The 27,464-nt window shown below is 41.8% G+C and overlaps 3 protein-coding genes across 3 annotated transcripts in view; 2 read left to right on the top strand and 1 right to left on the bottom strand.

Moving 5' to 3' along the window:
- Window positions 1-1,748, top strand: part of cabin1 (calcineurin binding protein 1) — a 35,997-nt gene extending 34,249 nt beyond the window's left edge. Inside the window, exon 39 of the mRNA XM_083673677.1 lies at window positions 10-1,748. Coding sequence (XP_083529803.1) covers window positions 10-153 — 144 coding nt within the window. The 3' untranslated portion in view covers window positions 154-1,748. The remainder of the gene's footprint in view (window positions 1-9) is intronic.
- A 4,507-nt stretch (window positions 1,749-6,255) lies between these two features.
- On the top strand, window positions 6,256-9,331 carry tbx16 (T-box transcription factor 16). The gene is made up of 9 exons (XM_083672901.1): window positions 6,256-6,295; window positions 6,487-6,643; window positions 6,774-6,876; window positions 7,311-7,475; window positions 7,598-7,744; window positions 7,853-7,923; window positions 8,030-8,115; window positions 8,203-8,422; window positions 8,536-9,331. Exons 1-9 carry the CDS (start codon window positions 6,280-6,282, stop codon window positions 8,972-8,974), a joined length of 1,404 nt encoding a protein of 467 aa, XP_083529027.1. The 5' UTR covers window positions 6,256-6,279; the 3' UTR covers window positions 8,975-9,331.
- Window positions 9,332-12,798: 3,467 nt separating this feature from the next.
- Window positions 12,799-19,497, bottom strand: klhl22 (kelch-like family member 22). Its single transcript, XM_083673936.1, has 8 exons — window positions 19,412-19,497; window positions 18,665-18,949; window positions 18,415-18,580; window positions 18,012-18,323; window positions 17,268-17,677; window positions 15,432-15,624; window positions 14,857-15,090; window positions 12,799-14,753 (listed from the first exon to the last, which is right to left on the bottom strand). The coding sequence occupies exons 2-8, from the start codon at window positions 18,883-18,885 to the stop codon at window positions 14,412-14,414; spliced, it is 1,878 nt and encodes a 625-aa protein (XP_083530062.1). The 5' UTR covers window positions 18,886-18,949; window positions 19,412-19,497; the 3' UTR covers window positions 12,799-14,411.
- Window positions 19,498-27,464: the final 7,967 nt, after the last annotated feature.

The following is a 27,464-nucleotide window of genomic DNA, read 5'->3' on the forward strand; positions in this document are numbered from 1 at the left end:
TCTGTGCAGAACGTCATCCTGTCCTCCCAGTCGGCCGCCACAGTAAAGAAGGAGACTCTGAGCCAGCCAGCCCTGGAGGTGCAGGAGACCTCCAGCCAGGAGTCCTCTCTGGAGAGTGAGTCGGACGAGGAGGACGATTACATGGACATCTGAGCCCCTGACCAGTGTGTCCCCTGTCACCTATCCCCCTGTACCCCTCTCGGACTGCTACAAGACTGGACAACCACTTCAGGCCACTCCCTTGAGATAGACCTGACTACCACCAACCCCTCCATCTTTTCTTGAAATGTTGGAATGGTACATGTCACTGCAGCTAGTGTCTCTGTGTTGTTGCAATTGGTTTATATTTAAGTGTGTATTCACAAGCTGTCTGAATAGGAAAGCGCTCCTGAACTAAAGATGTACAGTGTTGTCATGGCCCGTCATCACACTGTTGTTGTCTTGGAAGTGTGGATGAAGGGGGATGTTTTTTTAATTCAATAGCAATTCTGCAAAGTGCCATTTACACGTATCACACCTGCCAGCTAATAAAGCTCTCCACAATCTTTCTAATGGAAATGGGAGAAGGTTACTTTGGTGATTACTTACATTTGTGGACATTTGCTATGCAGATTATTGTTCCTGCAATGCCATCCAGTCCTTGGCTATGGTTTATGCACCTTGAACACGTAATGGGGACTAGAATTCGGCCTGCTCTTTCTTTCTGTATTTTTCAGCTGCAGCTAAATCCTTGCTCATAGGACTCTATGTCCCACATCTGAGGTGCTTCAATATGATTATATGGTCCATGGCAACATATTACTGTTGCTGACTTGTTTTACCACACTGACATGAGAATCTAAATAGCAAGGAATCCACATATGTATGTGTCCTGTATTTCTACACTAAGATTTACTGAGGACCATAGGCTGCAAACAAGGCTTGTCTGAGGGGCACTCTGTTCAGGAGCCTGCTCCTGTAAAGCCTGATATCCTGTAGCAGATTGGATATGTTTACACTTTCCATGTGGGATGTCTTTCATTTGTCACTTTTGTTCTATTTTTGTACTCACTTAAGTTGTTATATTTTATTTTCTGTTATTTTGTGTGTGAATTTGTAGCTAGGAGGAGCAGTCTTTACCAGGGAGTGGTCCTGTCACGAGAGAGTGAGTCTGAATTAGCTTTTGTACATATCGTGGGGGGGTGGGGGTGGGCAGGGGTCAGTTCCAGTCAATTCAGGAAACAAATGGAAATTGAACTAATTAATCAAAAAGTTAATCATTTGGTGTTCTATTTATTGCCTGAAATATCCCGAATTAAAATGTAAGGTATCGACGCTCCTAATTCAAAGCAGATGCCTGTCTGATGGACCAGTTTTGGAAAATATGTTTAAATTCTAACTCAACTCAGAGGAAGACAATAGAATGTTTTTTACAGATTTGTTTTCTATAAAATAAAAGAAGGATATTTACTGTATGTTTCTTGAAAACTGTCTTAAGAAGACTTTTTAAAAAGGAGAAATGATGATTAACTGTAAAGGACATTGCCCAAACAAAGTCTTGCTTGACTACCTGTAAATGGATGTTTGTATTTTTTGGTGTAAGATACTGTTTTGTATTCTACTGCTGAGCTTCTGGGAATGAATCATGGCTGAGAGGTGAGGTGACTTTGGGTTCAAGGCTTTGTTCTGCTCTTTGACCTTAGCTCAGGCTTCTAGGGTGGGTTTGGGTGGGGGGGATTGTTGTTCTCTACATTTTGACTTGCTGCATTAAAGATGTCACAAACCAAATATATACTTTACTCTCTGGACTTGGTATTCTTTAACACAACTTTTCGGTACATTGTTACTTGGTCTCTGTGTGTTTTAACACACACTGCTTATTTGAACAGTTTGAACTTCAACTTCCAGCACAGGTATGATAGGGCCTATGTCAGTGTGTTTTTGAGCTGTTCCTTGTGATGTCTTCATTTCAGTACGTAGTTTAGACATGGCTTGATGACCAATGATGACAATGGCATTCAGTTCTACATACCACTATGTCCAGTTTGGGTTTAACTGTGCAGTTTGGGTTTAACACAAAGAAACTCTCTTGTAAACTCTTCCTCTATCTACACCAAGCCCCAATCATGTCAATCATGTGATTTCTCTCTGCACAGACTCCTCTAGCTGAAAGACCACCCTGTTACTCTGACATTTTTGTCAAAGGGCTCGCACACTCTAGTGTGAAGTCCCCGACACGAGGGAAGTCATTAGCCTTCATTAGCAACTTCCAGGAGTTTCTTATGAAGTGTTGTGAATTTGTCATTTGCCCCTTTGCCAGGCAAGCTAACTTTGAGGTTTGTTTTCTTATGAGGTGGACCAAATGTGTGCTCGCCCATCCCCTAGTTTAAATTAGTGAGATTAGTGTCGCTCCCAGGTTTGATTGGGCTGAGGGGGTCAGTGAGTAGTTATTTTTGTCCTTTTCATTTTTTACAGGCCCCCCCCCCCTTTTTCTGTCTTATAGCTAAGAGGAGAAGTAGCTTCTCATATTTATCCATAAGAAAGTTAATCTAATTCGATCTTACAAACCATGACATTTGGAACAAATCCTAGAGTGATTCATGAACTCCAAGTCTTCCAGTTCAGAAAATTCAAACTGATTTCACCCTTTGTGCATGCTGTACTGCAAAGAAAAAGCAAGTTCAGTTGTAGCCACATTGAGTTAATCTATTCCTTGAGAATGTGTCATATGTTATGGTCCAATCATCTTCAAGATTCACTAAAGATAAGTAATTTAGGTTTGATTAAGAGTATTCTTACACAGTGTATGAGTAGAGATTGTAAACTAACAACATAAATGAGTGTGTAATGGCCTTGTCAGGTTCAACCATTTTGCATGACCAGTGTAAGTCTGTACAGTGTTTGAGGTGATAAGCTGCTGCGTCAGCAGGGACTGGAACGCCACTGACTGACTTCAGGTTGTTTTCAGCCAGGGACTGCTACCTCTACGAAGCCCTCAAAGTGGCCAATTAAGGCATCAAAAGGGTATGCTGCATGGCTAATGTGAGCGAAAGGTGTGAGATTTCTCGTCGGCCCACTCCAGGGGCTCTTTATTGGGCTGGAAGAGAGCCGTCTGATCCTTGGGCCGGCCTGTGTATTGGCAGCTGTTAACTATTGAGCACAAGGAGATCTGCGCAGTTAAAGCAAATGGCCAAAGACTGACACCTGAGAGGTAGAGCATCAGCGGTAAAGGTGATCAATAGGCAGACGCAGGGGCCACTGGCCCCGACATAGACTGTACAAAAAGACAAGCCATTGCAGGGACAGTCCTCATAGGCTCATCAGGGAGGGAAGACACACATTTGCTGCACATCGTTTTTGGCACAATCTAAGCTTCAAGGCCAAGTGCTGAGTCCGTTTTTATTTGATATGCCATAGAATTAGCTTCTAGCAGAACTGAGCCTCAGCCGATACTGAGTATCGTATCAATTCAAGATATCTGGCTGGGTATCTCTTCTTAGAACTGCAAGCCAGGGTTCCATAGTTAATATGTTTAATGCATCTATAGAGAGGTAGGAAATTAATACTCCATTATATGAATGTTATTGTTAACTCTCCCAGTCATTGCCAGTCTCCTTCAGACAGAAATCTTCCTGATGTGTTGCCCAAGTCCAAATCCCCAGACAGCAGCTGTAAAATATGACAGTAGACCCTCACCTGTCACCCAGACTCTGGTCTGTGTCCTCTGCCACGTACAGCGGCCTATCACACACCTGTCACCTCCATTTTCAGTGCATAATGGGATTGACACTGCCGCTGCTGAAATGTACACCTTAGCTCTGATGGTGACACGCTCATATTAGACTTTGCTTTAAGCCTTTAAACTGTGATGACTTAACAGGATTCAACATAAAAACCAGTCCTCTCTCCGTTCCCTGAAATATCAACACTCTCATGAGCACACAGAGAGCTGTGGCCTCTTGTCTTGATATCTTGTGGAATAGTTCTGAGGGCACAAATGCTGGGAAACTGTTAAGCCTCTGTTAGAGAGCTCTTGAGAGGAAGACTGCTCCAGAGGCCCTGGGAATATGCATCTGCTCTCAGAAGTGCTAAGTGAGGAGAGCAACACTGAACCTGTGATTAATAACTCCTCCACAACAATTGGTTTCATATAAGGAGGATGAAACCACATCACACTTCCTCTAGCTCAGAGTGCAACCATTAGACTGACTCTCCGTGCAGAGGGGTGGTTGGAGCAGTTTAAATCTGCATCTGTTTTTCCACCTTCAGCAGCCTTTTAGAATTAATATGAGTAGCCGCTGTGCTAAAAAAAATCCAATACAAGTCTCTTCTTCCTCTTTGAGTGGGTCTGCTTGAGTAATAGCACAATTAGGCTAAACCACACCGACTCAACATGGGCTCTTTAAATTAACTTGTCAATATTCTCACACGCTAGGCTTTCTAGTTGTAACTTGCTTGTTTAACTGCTGGTCCTTAGTGGGGTTTTTCTTTATGTTGCCTGATTTGATCCACAACAAATATATCAGTCTGAATTCAGCATTGCTATGCTATAAAATAGTGTAATGAAAAATTCCTCCAAATGGGTTTAGTCAATATGGTTTCTCCCATTGAACTTAATACAGATGCTTGACATGAATTGCAAAGGTAATATGCATGTTTTTGCTATGAGGACTACTCAAGGTACTGTATGCAATATTTGAATGTTAGCATACAATGAAAGACATTGGCAAAGAGCTGTAAGCATGTAAAAACATGTTTAGGAAAAAGCTGAGCCACTTGATACTGCATTGCAAGTTAACCCATAGGCCTATTGTTTTGTTTTTTTGATGATTGTTTCAAATACTATACATGCTGGAGGAAATGGAGACACGAGTGGAGGAACTTGGCTGAAGTGCTGTGAATGGTTCTCCATGCTAACATTGATAGTATTTAGCATCTGTTTAGCCTGTGGTAACAGGGTTGGATATGGAAGGAGACATGGCCTATGGACATGTGGATTTGCCTGGATGGTGATGGTGGGAGGGAAGGCTCCTTTAGACTGGAGGAGATGTTGTGCTTGGTCTTTATTCTCTCTCTCCCTCTGTCTCTTTCAGGCTGTGGTGTCTTGGGCCTGTGGTGCTAACTGACTGTTAATTGCCGGCCCATACTCTCTGCATGGAGAAACTGGGGTATCCCTCACATGAGACACCCTCTAATGAGATTATCTATCTGAGCATTGTCATGTCTAGACACCCCCAATACACAACTCCCACTGTCTGCAGCTCCTGGCCTGTACCCAACCTGCGTTGCCCTCAGGTGAGCCTCACCTGGAGAAAGACTGTTATTATCACACCATTATGGGTTTACTCCCTCACACTGCTCACACTCACTTTCTCTGATGGAGAATGGGATGAAGGAGAAAGGCTTCTGAGCCAACATTGATTCAAGTCATTGAAGTCATAATAAATATGATATTTCAGATATTGTATGTGTTATTCAGTTATAATTGTCATGCATATTGTTAGAATACATTGTGGTATGTTTTTCCAAGTTGATTCAGTTCTTCTTGGTCACCAAGAACGAGATGCATTGGTTGTCATTAGCAGTAGTCAAGCTTTATCTAGTACAAAGCTCAAGAGTTCTGTATGTTCTTGTTAGAAAACTACATATATTTTTGTAATATTCTTTTTTGAGATGAGAATATTGAGATGACTGATCTAGCTTGGTATTAATGATTTTCCTATATCATTACTAGCAATAGCAAATGCATTATAATGGCTATGTTACCGCATTGCATTAGGACACTAAATGGGGCTTACATCTGTGTGAATGATATTTACACAGATTTTGGTGCCGCCGGAGGCCCCGTTCTCCAGTGGGGAAGCACGTCCATATTTGTTTAAAAGTCTCTTAGCAGTTAATAAAGATGCATTTCCTCCATCCCCCTTCCTGTGGGGACGGTATCAAGGCTCTGTTAAGTCCCTTTGATTTCCCCCACCCTCCAATCACAGGGAGACATTGACTCATCATTGTGCCACTTCAAAGCCTGGGAATGGCTCCTCTGGCCCCACCCACCCCTGGGCTCCCCTTAAAAGTCAGGGACACCCCATCCTGCAGTTCTACAGACCATTCCAGTGATTGCTGATAACACACCATTGGATATAACACATGCTTCCTGCGCCAGAGGGATTTACTGAAAGATCAACACAAATGCACAGCATCAAGGAGGGATTGTGAGCGACTTTGGATAGCACTGAACCAGTTTGCTAAAACAGGATTTTTCTGGCACACCTCTACCTGTGTCATTACTGAATCTGAATAATGCAGTCCATTAGAGGTGAGCGCCCTTTTTGACATTAAACATAATTTGGATTCCCATTTTGCAGTACAGCATCAAATTCTATGCTCTCATTGTCTTTATCAGTTGTATGTCCAGTCAAGTCTAAATGCACCTCGCTCTGGTTTTTCGTTATAGTTATCTTACCCATTAATTCCACCATCAGTTGAGGTTTATAATTGTTTCTCTAGACCTGAAACCCAACTTCAGCGGCCCACCTTCATCCTCCATGGCGGGTGGCCACGATGCTTATCTCCAGGGCAACATCAGGTTGACTTTGGAGGACCCTGACCTCTGGAAGTCCTTCCATGAAATAGGAACAGAGATGATCATCACGAAACCTGGCAGGTAAGACATGCAGACATACACTTCTGCTGTATGCATTTGGTTGTTTAAGCCTTGATCTCATTAACTAGAAAGTGTATTTGGGTCTTGAGAAGACTGTTATAATGATAGGAGTTACCCATTTATTTTTTAGGCGAATGTTTCCACACTGTAAAATCAACCTGGCTGGACTGATTCCTTGTGCGAAGTACATCTTGTTGGTAGACATGGTACCTGTGGATAGTTTCAGGTATAAGGTAAGATGATTTTTTCTTCTTCAATTTATCTATTTTATTGATTGTCTCCCACACAACCTAAAGCAATTACAACAGAAAAGGCTACTTTAAAAATTAAATAATAGATTGTCTTCTCATGATATTTGGCATTATACTGTATATTCTGTAAATGGCCACCATCTCCAGACGAGTCACAGCTTCACTCCACTCCCTGTTAATCACCCCTCTGACATTGGACATCAAAGGATGTTATCTCTTCCTGTTCTATCCCCTGCTGGGTGCCCACTGCACTACCCCCTCTCTTTGTGGGTGGTACTGGCCCAACCATCACTCTGCCCTGTGTCTTCCTCAGGCACTCTGTCAGGAGCATGCATGGATCCTCTTAAACCCATACCCCCCTGACTTTGTGTGATAGATTAGCCTGATGTTAATGTAGTGACTATCTCTCCCCTCAGTGGAATAAAGAGAAATGGGAGGTGGCTGGGAAGGCTGAGCCACAACCACCCTGTAGGACTTACCTGCATCCAGATTCTCCAGCCCCCGGGAGCCACTGGATGAAGCAGTCTGTCTCCTTCCTGAAGCTCAAGCTCACCAACAACACTCTGGACCAACACGGCCATGTAAGTAGACATTATCAAACTCTTACAGAAATATACAGTATATGCCTCTCTCAAATGGATTCTTATTAAAACATTTTAATTAAGACATAGCCATTGTTGAGTAAACCGTGCTCCCCTTTCAGATAATTTTGCACTCCATGCACCGATACCACCCGCGCTTCCACATTGTTCAGGCAGATGATCTGTTCAGTGTCCGCTGGAGCGTCTTCCAGACCTTCACCTTCCCTGAGACCTCTTTCACAGCAGTCACTGCTTACCAAAATACTAAGGTGAGTCGCGTTGTATTCCGTGTCTGCACAGGGCAATTACAGTTCCAGCACACTTAGTTAGTATTTGACAAAAAGGCAGTAGGTAATAAACCAACTGTTTCTCCCCAGATAACCAAACTGAAGATTGACCACAACCCGTTTGCTAAAGGTTTCCGAGACGAAGGAACCAATTCAAAAAGGTATTTAGGAAATCAGTACTTTGGGATTTCAAAATGAAATACAATGGTCTATAGGCCTACTTGAATTAACCTGATTGCACTAATTAACTTGTGTTTCACCCTACAGGCGTACTAACAGGAACCCAGCCTGCCCAGAGAAGAAAGCTAAGAAAATAGACTCTAGCAGAGAGTCAGAAGAGGACAGCCCTCCAGGTATTGGCGTTCACCAAAATGCTAATCTGCTGATTAAAGTTGTTTTTCTCTGGGCTCAGTTGGTCTGATACCATGTGTGTTTTGCAGACTTCTGCAGGTCATCCTATGAGGGTTATGAGGGAGAGCAGGCAGACCTCCCTAAAAGGAAGGAGGAGGAGGAGGTGAAAGAGGAGCGTTACTCCCCCTGGGGGCCTGAGAGGGAGCCTGGCCACAGTGTCCGGACAGACTCACCCCCTGGCACCGACTCCAGGGACATGTACAACACAGAGCAGCAAGTGCCAGCCCCGGCTTCATACCAGCCTTACAGGTACCTACCACAATGTATTTAAGTGATCATTCTGTGAGATAAAGAGCTCATTGTCACATTGTCATGAAAACGTGGAAGCAGACACCACTAACCACACGGTCCTCTTTTCTTAGGTTCCATGAATACGGGAAGTCTCCATCTCCCTCCTCCAGTATTGGCAGCAGCAATGGAGCTTCTGGACGCACCAGCTTTGAGTCGAGAGTACCTGATGTAGCGACAGTCCCAGAGCATGAGGCCTCCAAGCCCTCTGCTCATGACATTGGACCACCTCCCTGTGCCCCCCAGCCCCCTCCAGGACATCAGGACTACACAGGGGTGCTCAACATGGCCATGGCCCAGGCTGGCAAGCCAGGGGTCCTCAGCCACCACATCTACACTCCCTACAGCGCAGAGCAGCCACTAGGCCAGTGGAGTGGCCCCACCCCTGCCCAGTACCCACCCCCCCACCACCTGCCTGCTGACTACAGCACGCCAGCTGTACACCACGGTTATCACCATGGCAACATGGCAGAGTGGAGTCAGTACCCTCTCTTCTCCTACTCTTGTTGGTGAACAATTACTCACAAATGAAAAGGACTGCAGTCTCACAGTGGCTGGGAATGACCTCACCATAAATGCTGTTATGCCATCATACCTGTTTCCGCTAGAGGCCTGTCCCAAGTCAAGCATCACATCTGACTGTTGATCCAGGGCCCACAGCTATGTGCATGCATGCTGAGGCAAGGCTGAAAGACAAGGGCCTGTTTGAGGAGGAACGTCAGCAAGCAGAAAGCTAAACTGAACTGCTGTGAACGGTGACCAAAGTTTATGCTGAGTGGAGAATTACCAGTGATGTGGTCTAATGTGATACTGTATTTCACAGCTGGCTTTAGTCCTAAGGGCTCTTAGCCACATTGATGACTCATATGAATGCTCCTCCCAATGAGATGTGTGTTTGTTGTTGAATTGTCTATTTATTTTGTGTTTGGAATCTAATTTCCACCGTATCGTAAATATTGTTATTTTTGTAAAAACATTTGGTGTGTAATAAATTGCTTTAATGAGATTGTAATGTGATCTGTGATCTGAATTAAAGAATCAAATTACAACTATGGTTTATGTGGTTTTCTTCAAACCCAGAAGTCTTGGATTACTCTCTACATATTGTTTTTATTACATATTTACCATTTAATCTGAATTCGTTACTTAGTGATCCTTTTTAATCAAACGGATGGAACTTTATTACCTCCCTCAGAATACTACATGATTTCGATGTAGAATTGAGCACAGTAAACTGATTGTATGAAAGCTACATACAGTAAATGTAAACCTAGGCCTCCTTGTATTCAGTATGTGTGTATTTGTATTTGTATTTTTAAAAACTTCCTTCAGATGTGTTTGTTTGTATTTTCCCTTTGTTGACCTAATGAGGACCAAACTCGGATTTCCCTTGGCCCAGCATGCATTAAAGACCCTGTGCTATTGTGCCTCTGGCCAGGGGAGAAAGTCTACCTGCTGAGGTTTACCCACCAGCCCCATAAAACAAGACATGGCCATCTTTCTCCCTCTCAACGAGCGTTAAACAGCTTGAAACAGAGAGTGGTCCTGAGAGTGCCCCCCCCCCCCCCCCCCCCCCCCATGGATGGCAGCCGCTAATGACTGTCGTAAAAGCCAGGAGGGAGGGCGGGAGTCATCCTCCAGGGACAATACTGCTGTAGTCTTTTACTCAGCTCAATTCATTAGTAGGCTCTTTGGGACATTAGTGAGGCAAATCTTTGGCCCCTTTCTCCCGCCCTCCTCCTCTGATGAACACTACCCAGCTGATGAAAGTTCAGACACACATTGTTTACACTATATGATGGAGAGAGTGTGAGGAGAATGGGCCATTATGTGTTCTGTTAGACAATAGAATTTATCTCCCTTGAGTCATGTCTCAGGTGAGTCATTATTACTGATTATTTGATGTGGTAGACGTGTGGTGCAGAAAAGGTCAATGTAATGAAGTTCATTTTCTGGGAATTTATAGATTGCTGTGGACCCAGCTATCAAATGAGATCCAGTCAAAGAGAGTACTTTGTAGTGAAATTAACAATTATCTATTCATCTATTTGTTACCTTGTCTGAAAGCTTTATAGTTGATGTATAACAGAGATACAACAGACGCATATTCCATCCCCCATCCATGATTATAGAAGGAGCCGTTGACTCAGCAGACTTGATACTTGAGGGCGGGAAATTGTTTGGTCTATGGCTGACTGGGGACAATACAGGAAGGAGAGTACCTTTAGAGCCCCCTCCCCCAGTCCCCAATGCCCCATATCCTGTTTGTGTTTTTGTCAGGACAACACAGGGCTATTAATAGTCCCCCCCAAGACACACCAGTAAACAAATGCAACACTTATTCTAGAACATCTAAACAATACACTCAACCTTTAGAGATGAACATTATTGGAACAGATGTTTCTTAATCAGGAATTACAGTACAGTACATGGTTTATCAAGTACACAAATAAAGAGTCAGACTTATACTGAATCCATGTAGCCCAATTTACATAGCAGTACATATAAAATATAGTAGAGCAACAACATCTGTTTAGTAAGGATACCAACTATCATTTGCTGAGGGACTAAATTCAACAAATCTATAACCAACCAGATGTTGCTGAGCCACCATACAGAAAACATGCAGTATTTTTTAGATAATCTGAGGATGACCGTTTTGTCATAGTTTAGCGATAGATAGGGCATACTGAGAAGCAAAATGGATCTAAACTGAGTGGGTTCAGCCAGGACTGTGGTAAACTGGGGTGGGAGAGCCCTGCCCACTCCCTCCCCTGACAGATGGGAGATGTCAAATGGTCAACTGGAGCCTTTTCAAGTGCAGAGCTGCCTCTGCAGGTCACTCCCGACCTCCTCTTTCATCACCACTCTAATGACTTATTGCACTGACAGACTGGCTCCTCCTCAGCAGAACATAGGCACTGTAGGAGAGCCCCAGGACTGGTAAGAACGGACGGAGCACAAACAACAGTTATGTAACAACCCCCAGGGCACGCACATCCGAGATTCCATTCTGCATAAACGCTTTAAGACAGCACCACTGGGCAACTTCAAATGTTTAATTGTTCTGATAATGGACAAGCAAAAAGCTTTAAATCGACCTGCACTCAGAAGTCTTTAAAGGCCTCTGACAATGCTAAGTGCAGGACATATGTCTTAATTATTCCCCTGGTGGTTACTAGTGTCAGATGAATAGATTGCTATTTATGGACACCATGAAAACATGACAGGTTGAGCAGGCTGGATGTCCAGCAGAAGAGGGGGCATCAGCAGACCTCACCAAATGACACAGTGGGGACTGGCACAACAGTGTGAAATAAAGAGGGGGGGGGGTGACTGACTGGGGGCTGATGGGGGTTTGCAGATGCAGATGAAACAGCCTTGGAGAGGAAAGTAGCAGTCAAGCTTCATAAAGTCAATGGGCTATAGGACCAAATGGAGAGGAACTAGGAGAGACATGGGCGGGATAAAGGGCAGAAGGCTCCAACCACCTTGAGAGGACAACAAACACCACTCAATGTCTGTAAATAGAGGACATAGGGCATATACACTCACCGAACACTTTATTAGGAACACCATACTAATACTGGGTAGTGCTTCCCTTTGCTCTCAAAACAGCCTCAATTCTTCGTGGCATTGATTCCACAAGATGTTGGAAATATTCCTTTAAGATTCTGGTCCATGATGACATGATTGCATCACGCAATTCCTGCAGATTTTTCAGGTGCTCTTTCAAGCTGTGAATCTCCGGTTCCACCACATCCCAAAGGTGTTCTATTGGACTCAGATCTGGTGACTGGGAAGGCCACTGAAGGACACTGAACTCATTGTCATGTTCATGAAACCAGTTTAAGACGACTTTTGCTTAGTGACATGGTGCTTTATCATGCTGGAAGTAGCCATTAGAAGACGGGTAAATTGTGGCCATGAAGGGATGCACATGGTCAGCAACAATACTCAAATAGGCTGTGGCATTCAAGCGATGATTTATTGGTATTAACAGGCCCAAAGTGTGTCAAGAAAACATTCCCCACACCATTACACCACCTCCACCATGAGAAGGTGTACAGGAGTTCCTAATAAAGTGCTCAGTGAGTGTAGTGGGGGAGAAAATATCTTCTATGGACAGCAGTGAGATGTAGTTATGATATGTACTAAAACCTGACTACAGTAGATGGAATAAAAAGTGTATTCACAAGATCCAATAGGATAGGATACATTTATTCAATCCAATACAGGTAAAAAACTGTTGCATGATGTTTATGGCCAAGTAAAACTACAAATTCATAAATGTAATGACATGATATTCTATAGTGAAAATAAACCACTGATCTTATGTGCCTCGATATACTTACTAGATATCCAATTGGGACTGATCTGCTCTTTTTACCTTCCTCTTATTAAAACGCATAAATACAAATAAATACAATATTCTGAGCAATACCTTCAGTGTTCAGTTACAACATTGACTGTATGACTCTCTCTTCACCATTTAACATGAAAATTAAATAAAGAATGCAAAGTCTTCTGGGTTACATAACACACTATTTAATTGTATGTCTGTAAATTATAAAAATGAACCAACAACCAAATCATGAATCAAGGCATAGCCCAAATGCAGGGAGCAAAGTAAAGGAGCAAAGGGTCTGACAATTTTAATCTGCAATACAAAGCTTGATCCTTTTCTTTGCATTCTCTGAATAATGCAATGTCCATTATTCAGTCTCATCTAATGAAAAACATGATTGTGCTGATAATATGAACCACAAACTATACTACTTGTATTTGCTTTATTAGAGACATAGTACAAGGCTCATGTGTATATAGGTCACATGCAGTATATAGGTATCTGTCCTCAGTTTAATTTATGATGTTGTGTTTATTACTGAGATACATTGCAAGAAAGGCATATGACTCTTAGCACTGCTGTTTTATACATCATTATTCAAACTCACTAGCAACCATCAGCTTCGTAGACAATGAGAAATATTCAGTGATAGAGGAGACACATTAATTAAGGCCTGCTACTAATCAAACAAGCAACTCATACTTGGTGTGACAGAAAAAACAAGGCACAGTGTGGAAATAAGACAAATTAAGTATTATTCTAAAGTGCATGAGTAATTGCCTATCTCATATCATAGCAATAACCAGCGGTTGCCAGACCCAACATTTCAACATTTATAACTGATCAGTCTTAACAGATCGAGGCAAACAGGTTGACTTTCCAAACTGGAATTTGAAAACATAAGTATTTCATAACCCTATTTCCTTCAGCAGTGCTGTGATCACAATTATAAACAGAAGTGACATGTCATCATATTATTATAGGAAGGATATTATTAAGTCTAAAAGGACATAATAATAATCATGAAAAAATAATAATAAGTAAAAAGATGATTTCTCTTTAAAACAGTGATCACTTTCAACTTTGTTTACTCATTCTTACCATATTATTGCATAGCCATTACACTTATCTGCCTCTTTTGAGCTGGATGTAAGGTTAAGCTGAAGAGCAGTGCAACATTCATATGATTTAGTTGGAAACGTTTTCCAAATGGGTGTGTTTTCGTCTACTCTCTATACAGTGCAGGGGTAGCGCCAGTGATGGACCAAAGTGGATAAAATCAACTACATCTGCCATTGGCAGACATATATATATATATTCAGTAGCATGTGTTCAGGTCAAAGTCGGGGCAGATGTGTTTGAGCAACAGCACAACAGGAAGGCCTTGGTTTACATGTTGGTTCCGAGGCACTCAATGTGGTCAACATGCAGGGAGTCTCTCCTTACCACTGTATCAAACAAGCTAGGAAAATACCTCAAGGTTACCTCTAGCTATACATGCTAAATCACAAAGTGCTTGACAGTTTTCAACCCTGTCAGATTCAGCTCAACAATGCCACCTCTGAACGCTCTCGAGTCTCTCCCCGACATAGTCCAGAGACGTCAGTCCTCAATAGAGTTCTCAGAGTTCTCCAAGTCTACCTCCTCCCAGGAGGCCTTGGTACGCTGCTCCCAAGTCTTGGCCTGACCAATCACAGATTGGGGGAGGAGCACCACGCAGGCTGCCAGGCCTGAGATACGGTCCTCAAAGGCAGTCCCACTCTCCCAGGTATCTTCGTCGGTGTCGTACACATGGACGTATTTCATCCTGTTGCCCTTGTTATGAGAGCGCCCACCTACGATGTAGATGTGGCTGCCCAGGACTGCTATGCCAGATTCCCCATGGCCACTCGGGAGAGGCTTCACCAGAGACCATGAGTTCTTTGCTGGGCTATAGCATGCCACCTGGAAAGATGCAGAAGCAGTATTAGTATGTATGAGTTTCCTTTACATGACAAGCTGTTGCTCAGTCACTTTTGAACATGGTTGTTAGGTAGAGGTGCAGTACCTTGAGGACATCGCGGCGGTACCCATGCTCATCATTGCTGCCTCCAATGACGTAGACCTGTCCGTTCACAGCAGCCATGCTGTGCCATGCCCGTTCCACTGGCCCCTCTGAACACTGCGTCCACTCGTTGGCATTGGGGTCATAGCAGTAGGTCTCCCTCACGTACGTCATTCCACGCCGACCACAAGTGATGTAGATCTTCCCATCCACCATGGCTCCAGAATGGGCATACACCTAGAGAGAAGACTAGACTAGTATTCAAGGATATAATTGGCACAACATTATGTGTCTAACCCTAACCCTATGCTTTTTGATAATACTGTAATAATAACAGACATCAGGGGAAAAATTAACCATAACCCTGTTAATTATAACAAATAGGAAACTGTTTCTTATTTGTTATCAGGGAGAAATCCCACAGATATCCCGAACTCCATTTGTGTACTTAAAAATAGAAAAATATGGTACATCAGTGAGTAACTAGCGCCCTCTTGTGGATTATATGAGTATATATCTATATAAGGTTTGAACTTTGCATTTATGTCTCTATGGCAGTATACTCATTGTAAGCATACCTCTCTCTTGAGGGCTGCCACATACTCCCAGGTGTTGGTGTGTGGGTCATAGCGCTCTACACACTGCAGTTCATTGCTGTAATCGCGCCCCCCAATGGCATAGATGTGCCCACCCACCACACACACACAGTGGTCTGCATGCTGCTGCTGCAGGGGCTTAATGGAGCACCAGCTGTTGTGTCGAGGGTCGTATCTGAAAGGAGCAGGAACATACATCAGTGAAATACACAGAAAAATGGCTTCTGTGATTGTCCAGGGAGAAATCAAATCAGCAGATGTTAGGGCAAATTAGAGTTCAAATCTAATAAAGTCCTAACTCGACCAGATGGAGCAACACAGAACACCTTCTCAGTCAGTCAACATTTTGAGCTGACACATCTTTGTTTATACAGTGCCTTCGGAAAGTATTCAGACCCCTTTACTTTTTCCACATTTTGTTGTGTTAAAATGGTTTAAATTAATATTATTGGCCATCAATCAACACACAATACCCCAATAATAATATAATAGTAATAATATTGAATGACAAAGCTGTAATCAACAAATCACTCAATAAGTTGAATTGAGTCCATCTTAATGCAAGGATAATAGTTCATATAATTTTGGAATTAATATGTTTGGTTTTATCCTAATCTACACAGTGTGTAATTGATTCCTATGCAAATCAGGTACCCTATAAAAACAAAGATATTAATTTCAAAATTATTATGAACTATTATCCTTGCATTAAGATGGACTCAATTCAACTTATTGAGTGATTTGTTGATGACATTTTTTCATTTTAGCTCATTTTAAGAGTATCATAGCAAAGGAAAGGGTCTGAATACTTATGTACATGAGGTATTTCTGTATTTCAATTTTAATAAATTTACTGAAATTTCTAAAAACCTGTTTTCGCTTTGTCATTCTGGGGTATTGTGTGTGGAATGATGGCAAATTCTTTTAATTTAATCCATTTTAAATTGAGTCTATAACACAACAAAATGTGGGATAAAGTGAAGGGGTCTATATACACACCCACACACCCACCAAACACTTTATTAGGAACACCTGTACACCTTCTCATGGTAGAGGTGGTGTAATGGTGTGGGGAATGTTTTCTTGGAACACTTTGGGCCTGTTAATACCAATCAATCATCGCTTGAATGCCACAGCCTATTTGAGTATTGTTGCTGACCATGTCCATCCCTTCATGGACACAATTTACCCATCTTCTAATGGCTACTTCCAGCATGATAATGCACCATGTCACAAAGCAAAAGTCGTCTTAAACTGGTTTCATAAACATGACAATGAGTTCAGTGTTCTTCAGTGGTCTTCCCAGTCACCGGATCTGAATCCAATAGAACACCTTTGGGATGTGGTAGAACGGGGGATTCACAGCTTGAAAGTGCACCTGAAAAATCTGCAGGAATTGCGTGATGCAATCATGCCATCATGGACCAGAATCTCAAAGGAATGTTTCCAACATCTTGTGGAATCAATGCCACGAAGAATTGAGGCTGTTTTTAGAGCAAAGGGAGGCTCTACCCAGTATTAGTATAGTGTTCCTAATAAAGTGTTCGGTGAGTGTATATATATATATATATATATATATATCATATATTTTATGACAAGAGTAATATGATATTTTTGTACAGCATCCTGAATAACATTTTATTTTCATTTCTATACAATGGCTTCAATTACTGTCAACTCCTCCTTCTCCTCTGGTGGATACTAATACTTTATGTGTCTGAGTGAGATCTGAGTTTATGACAGTAGCCATAATGAGTGGACTGCTCTCTACCTATCTGATCAGTTCAATACTCTCTTAGCTGTGCTCTTGGGTCTCACCTCCAGCAGCGTGTCTCTGCACGTAAGCCACTGGTGTTCTTGTCTCCGCCAATCAGATAGACAAAGTTGTTGAGCACAGCGATGCCCTGGTTGGACATGCGGGGAGCCTGGGCAGCAGTGAGGGTCCTCCACTCGCACCAGCTTGGATGGAAGACTTGGAACAAGTCCTCACTCTCAGTCAAAGAGCCAGATGAGAACATTCCCCCGAAGCCCAGGATGCAGTTGATACTGGAGCGGAGCTGGGTGAGAGGACCCTGCAGGACGGGCTGCCACAGCTCCTGCTCGTGGTATCGTAGAGCAGCTGCCACTGACTCCTTCAGCGGGCACTGACTCAGCCGCCCGTACAGCCTCTGCAACACCTGTTTCTCCATTAGGCAGAAACGCACTGCCTCAAACATCTTCAGGTTGTCCTGTGAGAGAGTGGGTGGGGTGTGGGGGGAGAATGAGTAATGGTGCTAAACAATTTAAAGACACTTTCACACATCACTATACAACAGCTCCACGTAACTCCTCTCTCTCTGATATCACGGTGCCATTCACCAACCATGTGACTGTCTGGTGGTCAAACCTGACATAATTTTGAGTGTTTTTACAATATGTAATATGGTGTAAATGGCCTGGGGGTGGGGTTATGAATCCTCCCCTGCTGCATTTGATGTAGTCGAAAGCATTAAATAAAAAATGATGGAGTTAAAGTGTTCGAGGAAGTTAGAGGAGGAGAGGAGAAGGACAGATCGGTCTTACCTGCAGGCACACCTGGTCTGTCTCCACCTGCTCTGGGCTGTAGTGGTAATGCAGAGCTGCCTCATACACCTCGTTTTCTGAACTGACCTCCAGCTCATCACTACACAGCACACTTAAGACTTTCTCTGCGGGAATCAGGCGGTAAACCTCAGAGCGAGAGAAAGTCTGAATGTTTCTCAGGATGTAGGAGTGCACCTTTGCCCCAAGCTGCTGCAGCCCATACACATCAGCCAGTTTGTCAACCTCCAAGATGTTACTGTCATCCAACCAGGAGAAGAGGAAGTCACAGCAGAAGCCTATAACTTCATCAATCTATAAAAGATCAAAAGCAAAGGTCAGCTGAAGGATAAGCATAGGATAGGCATTTGATTCAAAAGTCAAAGGGTAGGCATGAGACACCAACCTGTATAAGAGTGGCAGCACACAGGACCTCCTGTACGTTTTCTAGATCTAGCTCAAGCTCTGATGTGTAGATGAAGTCCAATAGTTTGGTCATAGCAGTGTAGGTCACTCCATGCACTGAAATCTCTGTCTGCTGTGTCTCTCTGAGCCCTCCGGCAAACATCCCTCTGGGAAAATAACACGCAGTGATAATGGTCAAGTAACTTTCACATTAAAAGTATGTTGAAGAGGTAACTATGCAGCAGGCCTACCTGAAGTAGTCACAGGAGGCTGCAAGGAGGATGCGATGGGCTTGGATGGGCCTGCCCTCGACCAAGAGCACTACGTCAAACAGGATGCCACCCTGCCTCAGGGCAAGCAGGCCATCCAACAGGCTCCGAGAGTGCGCACAACTTCGGTAGGTTTGGCGGCCACATTGACTAGTTGAGCCAGTGCGCCTTCCCATTTGGTTCAGATCAGCATCCTCTGCCATTGCTGGTTAAACCTGTTGTCTTAGCTAATACTAACAGTTGATTGTTTCCATGGTGTTTCACATGCTAGTAGGGGGAGCGAGACAAAACAGGAGAGAATGAGTATAAGATATTAACTAAGAATGACAGCTCATAGAAACACAAGTTTGGTAGCAGGTTTAGCTAGTTAGTAACGTTACGAGTACTGGCAATCACTCTGTATTTGGCAGAATGACAGGTGAAAACAGTGTGTAACATTTCATTATTAGTCAGCAAACTAGCGAGCTAGCCAAATTACAGTTTAGAACACGACCAATTGCTATTTGACATATTTCATGGATACATCGTCATCAAAAGCTTGCTCGCTGAATCAATGCAAAAATGATATAATCACAGTTAGCCAAAAGATAGCTAGCGAGCTGACTACTTGAACATCAGCAGCGGCGAAACAGAGCTAACAACAACACTACTCGACTGCAAGGAAACGTTTTCAGGGCGTTTGAACAACGCGTTGTTTTTGCAAGAAAATTGACTGTAAATTAATAATACCTTTTCTGTATGTAGTAACGATCAACTAGCTTGCTAGCATGCATCAAACAAACAAAACAACCCTTGTGTTTACTTTTGCTTTCGCCTACAAATGTCATAACATCCACCCATTTTGCATGACATCACATCCGTCTTCAAAATATGATATATACATATATATATTCTACACTTCTTTCCTTCTGCAAGTCAACAACCTCTGTATGATGCTCTGTAACAGTTGTCTCCATATCTTTGGTAGTACATATATGTTTTATTGAAAACACTTGCCTAAATGTTATTTATTATAATTGGTGTTAACGACATATGCACATTCCTGCACAATGACTTTTTAAAAAAAAAAATAAGTTGGCCGCTAATAATAAACATAATGATTGGTAATCTCTGTTTCATACACAGATTTGCATTTAATTGTTGGATTCAATTTTGCTCCTTCATTTGCTGACCAGAAGAGGCCACTCTTTTCAAAGGGACATCTGAACTTGGCTCAGGCTACCACCCAGAAACTACCATTGAGTGTTAGAAAAGCATGTTGAACTATTGAGCACGTCAAAATTAGACAGCTGAGAAGGCAATATATATTTTTAAATCACAATTATTTTAAGAGAGAGACACACCATTCAATTGGATAGGACCTGTAGGCCTAGTTTACCCAAATATCAGTTCCTTGGATGACTATCAAACTGTAAAATCATGCCAAATAAGCCAGATCTAATCATAAAATGTAAAGTAAGCTATATGATATTACCATGTTTTTATTGTGTTTTGAATATGATACCAATTGTACATTGTTTTCCCAGCTGCATCCATTGGATTAAAGCCTTAAGTTACTATTTCTATGTAGCATTATATAACACAGTATATGTGCCCAAAAAAGATAAGATTAGGTCCCTTGAGATCTCAAAATACTAGCAAAACATACACATATCACGTGTATTACTTCCTCAAAAACACAATCATAGATACAATCATATACAGTGCCCTGCGTTCGTAATGGGACAGTGAAGCATGTTTTCTTCTTTCGGCTCTACAACTCCAAACGTTTGGATTTGAAATCAAACAATTACTAGAGATCCTCAGCTTTTATTTGATGCTATTTGTATACATATTGGTTTCACCATTCGAGAATTACACCACTTTGTATGCATAGTCCCCCTATTTCAGGGCACCCAAAGGTAATGGGACAGATTTATCAAATGTCCAAATTAAGCACTCATGTTTAGTATTTGGTGGACAATCCTTTGCATGCAATAACTGCCTGAAGTCTGTCAACCATTGACCCCACCAGACATCAGGTATTTTCTCTGGTGATGCTGTGCCAGGCCTGTACTGCAGCCATCTTAAACTGTAGTTGGTTTTGAGGTCTTTTTGCCTAAAGTCTTATCATCAGGAAAATAAATTCATGTTCAATTGGATTTAAATATGAAGATTGACATGGCCAGTCAAGACCTTTCCACTTGTTGGCCCTGAAAAACTCCCTAGTTGCTATGGCAGTATGTTTTGCGTCATTGTTTTAGTGTATGATGTAGCACCATCCAATTAATTTGGAAGCATTTGCTTGCACTCAAGCAGACAAGATGTTTATGTACACTTCAGAATACATTCTGCAGTTACAATCATCAATTAAGACAAGTTAGCAAGTTCTAGTGGCAACTATATATGCGCAAACCTAACAGCCCCTACTCCATGTTTCACAGGAATGCTGTAAATCTTTGACAGATTCTTTTTTTCTCCTTTCTTTCCTCTTGCAATCACTCTGGTCCAGGATAATATTTATCTTATCTGTCCACAATACCTTTTTCCATACCATATTATGGTGAGCAATCTTCGGTCATCCACTTTGGAAGTCTTCCTTGGCCTACCAGCCCGTGTGCTTTTTTTTGTTTTTGTTTTTGTTTTAATGATGTTCCAAACTGTTTATTTTGGCAAGCCTAATAAAGGTTTCCTTGACATTCATTGACACCTCTTTGGTCCTCATGTTGACAGACACCAATAGCAAGCTTCAAAGGCAAATCCAAAGCCTAGAATCAATACTACACATTGACACCTCGCTTATGCCTGCAAAAATGATGTGACGGAACACACCTGACTTACCAGAAACTCTTGTCAAGCCAATTTGGGTTATTAGTACCCTAAAATAGGGGGACTGTGCATAAAAAGTGTGAAACCTATATATGTATACAAATACCAACAAATAAAAGCTGAGAAACTCTACATGAACCTCATAGTAAATGTTTGATTTCAAATCCAAACCTCCCTTGGATGTTTATTCACAGTGCATTTACATGTGCTGATAATAGTTTTGATTGTATATTTCACTCTGAAAAAGATGTATATCTTCAATGGCCTTACACATATCTAAATGTGCATGTTTACTGTTAATATATATCTTCCTGATCACTAACATTAGAAAGCTCTAATACTTGAAACATCTAATCTGAATGTTTAGACATTGTATTTTTCCATTGGTTCATAATCAGAGCTCTGCACATGCTCATCATGAGGTTTGTCTGGGCAGCATGTCCCTGTGGTTCTTTTTTTTTAATCAAGTCCTCTGTGTTGTTTAGTTTTACAATCCCATTAATCTTCTGGGGAGGCTCTGATTTGCATACATCTTTTCTTGGCATGTGAGGCAGACATTTTTCCACTAGTACCAAAAAATTAATCCAGCAATTACTTGACATAATATGTGTCTGATCGACCCGTCAAACCGACTCTTTGTCTTGGCCTATGTATCAATGTGTGCACTGTTCTGAGAATTCTTATCAGTGTGAGTGCTGTTTTTTGAACTCTTATCCATTTTCCATGGCCTTGATGCTGAAATTAGTTTTTTTTCAGAACACGAATGTTGTTTATACAACTGTACTTGGTGCTATTTGAGGAAATAACAGCCAAGGTGAAATTCAACTGATCAGAAAAAATTCAATTCATCAGAAGAAAAAAAGAATCACCAATAAAAAATAAATTAAAAAAATAACATGATTTTGTCAATATGAAGCAGCAATGGTAATCTGTTCCAGATTGTCAGTTGTCAAGTTCTTGCAGTGACATTAGAAACGCTGTCAACTGTTACACAAAGACTGAGAGATATTGCATTTTAAAAAGATAACCATTGCTTCATTCATACTGGTTGACATATTGGCTCATTGTGTTCTGCCTGCGGATATTACGCTCCTGTTCACAAAGATGGATTGTAAACCAGTCAAAGGGGTTTGGCACGATCCAGCAGCTCAAACGCTATATACTTGAAATAATATTATAAAACACAAATATTTGGGTGTTAAAACAGATTATATCAATAGCAAGTGCTATCTTCTTTATGAGAATATGCTTTTTATGTAATTGTCAAAACATTAACAGTATGACATACTATACAGCCAACTCCATTGGGGGAAAGTCTATCCATAGCAAACTTCTCTCCACTGTGTTTGTCTTTACCACCAATAAAGTACAGTATATGATACAGTATATGTTGGTGGCCTTTAATGTTATCAGCATGCTGGTTGCTTCTCTCTCTGTTTCCTTCTTCCTTTCCACCTCTTGTCCTCTCTCTAAGCGCTCAACACAGACTTTTACGTCACCATCTTATAGCTGCAGGAAGAGAGGCCAGAGGTAGCAGAGGGCATTGCAAAGTATCCTGTCAACTCAAATTCCATCCAATAGGCCCACAGGCAGTGTTGTAGATGTTATTCATAGATTCTAGATGGTTGATGTTGGCCCACTGAAACCCATATCACGTTAATTAATTATATTATGTTGATTGCATTAAGTTCAACAAACAGAATAACAAAAGAACACTTTATTAGAACACCTGTACACCTTTGCATGGTGGAGGTAGTGTAATGGTGTGGGGAATGTTTTCTTGGCACACTTTGGGTCCATTAATACCAATCAATCATCACTTGAATGCCACAGCCTATTTGAGTATTGTTGCTGACCATGTGCATCCCTTCATGGCCACAATTTACCCATCTTCTAATGGCTACTTCAAAGCAAATTCATCACAAAGCAAAAGTCGTCTCAAACTGGTTTCATGAACATAACAATGAGTTCAATGTTCTTCAATGGCCTTCCCAGTCACCGGATCTGTATCCAATAGAACACCTTTGGGATGTGGTAGAACGGGGGATTCACAGTTTGAAAATCTGCAGAAATTGCATGATGCAATTATGTCATCATGGACCAGAAACTCAAAGGAATGTTTCCAACATCTTGTGGAATCAATGCCACAAAGAATTGAGGCTGTTTTGAGAGCAAAGGTAGGCCCTACCCATTATTAGTATAGTGTTCCTAATAAAGTGTTGGGTGAGTGTATCGTCATGGTCAAACTAGACAGAGGATTGTAATGTTATCAGCACTTTGTGCTCTCCCATGTCTTGTTTTTTGTTGTGGTTTCATTTGACTGGTGAGAAAGTAGACCGGTTGTTTTTGTTGGGCCTCAGTCAAGGTCACAGCATGTCTGGTATTGTCATTAACGAGAGTACATTCCAAACATGCTGTTAAAAATATCATCAGTGGTCAGGAAAAGGGCAGTTCAGCCTGTTTAACGATGCAGTTGTGGAGAGAAAAACCTGCTAAAAGTGAAATGTATAGAAAAGAGAAAGCTAAAGATCATAGGCAGATCTTTTCTTTTCCCCAATAACATAGGTCATGTGAGTCAGTACTCAAAATAGGTAATTTGAGTCAGTACTCAAATGTATCCTATCACAAGATGTATATTTTAAATAACTGATAATGATTGACTACAGTATGGAAAATAGTCTGTCATTTTGACATGTTGATTGTCCTCTGAAACAGTCTGGCGTCTCTATCCTCCCACTCCTATTGATGACTTCTGGGAAGAAAAGTGGAGAGGAGCCTGCATCATCTCCCACTGAGAGTTACAATAGAAACTAATGAGTTACGGTAGTACTAAGGGTTGTTGATAAATGAATGAACCAACCATGCTCCACAGCATGGTGCTACTATGCAAGTTCAATGACTGGGAGGTCTGAGAAACTCACAGACCTGTGGACAATACAACTGATTAACACAGGCCAGGTGGGTACCAGCTTTACCATTCACTAACCTTGTCTGCTTGCCACGGACGATGGTTTCCATGCCAACTAGTCGGACTGGCATAGGAGAGTTGAGAGTTGCTCCTTGTGGCAGAGGACCAAAATGAGGGCCCTGTGTTACTGTACCCCATGTTCAGTACCTGCCCCATATAATTACTCAATGAACCGGCCATCTGTACTTTCAATGTCACAAGCAGTTGCCTCTGCTCCAGGAATTGTATAACCCATTGTGTATGCGAATAACCAATGCTCCATTCATATATGAATGTCATTGACATGCTCCACCGATATGCTTTCAAGCATGTACTTTGGTATTTTGGCCATTTGTTTGGAATATGTTGACTCGATTTGGAAATAGCATTCATCAGAATGAGGAAACAGAGTCCAATATGTTTTATGATGGACAGACTCTCTTCTCCGTTGTCTGTAAATCAGAGGAACGGTTGGGTAGAGACTGAAGTATGGGCGGTGCAATTTTGCTGTGGCTGCTCAGTGATTGCGAATGTGCGATCAATTTTCCTTCACACCAAAATCCTATAATACAACAGCTCAGCTCAGAGCACTAGTGTTTGATGAAGCCTATACTCTCAGTCTCAGCTGCCATTCTCAGTGATACATAATTCTCTTCTTCCAAGAGATAAACAGTGGGTTTTCACTCCTCTTTTATCCTGCCATATCAGTCATGATTTGGTCAGAAGCACTTGCTACATGTCATTGTCAGAAATCGTTTTGTGTAAAACAGCTTGTGCATATCACAAGATATTCATTCATTTCTTTGCTCTTTGTTTATAGGATTTCTAATCTCTGGCTCTTTAAGGGGTGGATGTAGGGTTGCTCTACCCATGGACTTATATGGCTTGGGTTTTATTTGGTTCTGATTTTCTTTAGTTTATTATTGCACCAAATAGAATTTAAAACAAAGAATTGCTGATCTCTCTGACTCGCTCAAAGCTTTTACTATCAATCACAACTCCATCTCGTCGCCAGTTTAAGTGAAAACATTAATTACAATTTCAAATTTATGACCAGAGCATTTGTGGTCTGACCATATATCATGGCAGCTCTCAAGCTGCAGATGATAGAGAAACACAGATCTGTTGTTTTTGCCTCATCTCTTTCTTCTGTCTGTGCCTTTGACTGAGAGGTCAATGGTATAGGCCAGTGTCATCTTTGGAAAGGCCAGGACATTTCCATGCCTCACAGGGGAGTCATAGGAGGGAGTGCAACAGCAGTAAAGATCAGAGTCATCAAATGTGCAGAACAACAGCAGAAATGTGATGTTGCTTGATGGCTCAGATTGAACTGACATCAAACTGTACAAAAATACAGTAGTATGAAGAATACTGTCTTTACAGTTTTTTCAAGTGTGTTAGATAATGTGCAGAAGAAGACATATGACCCTATTCTGTTTGGTTATCTGACAATGTTGCTGTCCTTTTTATCAGTGTTATCCTGTTTTACTGTGTCCATTGCTTCCATCGCCCCACCAGCCTTTTCCACATTGCCTGCTCTGATTGCTGTAAATTGCTGGGTTAATTTATGACCTCCGTGAGAGACAGGCGCTGTAATACGAGGTGGCTGATGAGTTCTCCTTTAGTAAATTTCCACATGCAGGGCCCATGTGTAGCAGGATAATGCCATTTCCCAGTGGAAGTGCTACGTGAATTACAATGGGCTGCACCCAGCAATGCTTCTCTCGTTCCACAGCAACACTGGTTTGAAAAGGGTTTGGGCTGCATCTGTCTGCAGAGGAAAGGGTAAACAGTGGGGTGGCGTCAGGGAAACTAGGAAAACAACGCATCCCTCCCATGTGGTCGTTCTAGTTAAGCCCCCCATGCATTGTCTTCAGTCCTATTTTTTTTAAATCGCTGTCGTTTCTCCGTCTTTATGTTTTTTCACACCTATTCTGACTAAATCCTTTTGTGTCTGTTGCATGTCTCTGTTTGCTCATGTATACATTTAGTCTCTCTTCAGTTTTCGAAACATGCCATCATTTTTGCATCAGTTAATAGCCACTGTAACCATTAACAACAACCGAACCTACAGACTCTTGTAATGAGGCAAATTTGTTAGCCTGATGGCTTCTTTCGAATCATCAGGTGCTAAATTGAATAAGCTTTTAATTTGGCTATTACTAAGCTGTGCCCAGGAACCTCAGCAACCAGCTGGTCATATCTGCCATGTGTCAGTGGATCTGGCCTCAAATTAAACAAGGCTGCCGCCGGGATCAATATGAACTTGTTCTCTCCTGCTCCATCATACTGTAATGTATGCTACCATCCTACCCAATTCTCACCCCTGTCTGCCTTCTATTTCAAGACGTGAAATATATCGCCTCAATTAATAGTGTTTCTAACACTTTTCTCTAGCAACATCATCTATTTAGGATGTCATATCAGACCATGGAAAATAAAGTATACAAGGAGAGGCATAGATGAACAGCAGCTCCTCTGATCTGCTAATAAAATTTGATTTGACTGGAGCTGCATGGAATACTTATGTAGCTTTAGGAGAACAGGAAGGAGAGGTAGAACATTTATATTAATTACAAGAGGAGGATCAGCAGATCTAATGCATGGTAGATTGATTCTACCTTTCATTCTGCTAATGTAATTGTGTCTTAATAAACCCCTATTGCAGTGTGTGCTCTCTCTCTCTGTCTTTCTCTCTCTCTCTCTATCACTCTCTCTATCTCTCCCCCCCTCTCTCTCTCACTCACTCACTTTCACTCGCTTGCTCGCCTTAATAGCATGGGCTCTGAACATGTTATTCAATTACAGAAAAACTAAATGTCAGCCTTAAAGGGTTCTACATTACACTTGGGCAACAAAGCATTACAAAACAATGTACATGTAAACAGAATGTGGTGCTTTTCCTTTTTTTCTCTGCATTATGTGTTTGTTTATGTATAGCTAGATAGGGACCATGATAAATTACACGTCAGTAATGATGAATTACTCACTAAGAAACTAAATTATTTACCAAACTCAAAGTAAATG

The sequence above is a fragment of the Argentina silus genome, assembly GCF_951799395.1.
Source record: "Argentina silus genome assembly, chromosome: 7".
Lineage (NCBI taxonomy): Eukaryota > Metazoa > Chordata > Actinopteri > Argentiniformes > Argentinidae > Argentina > Argentina silus.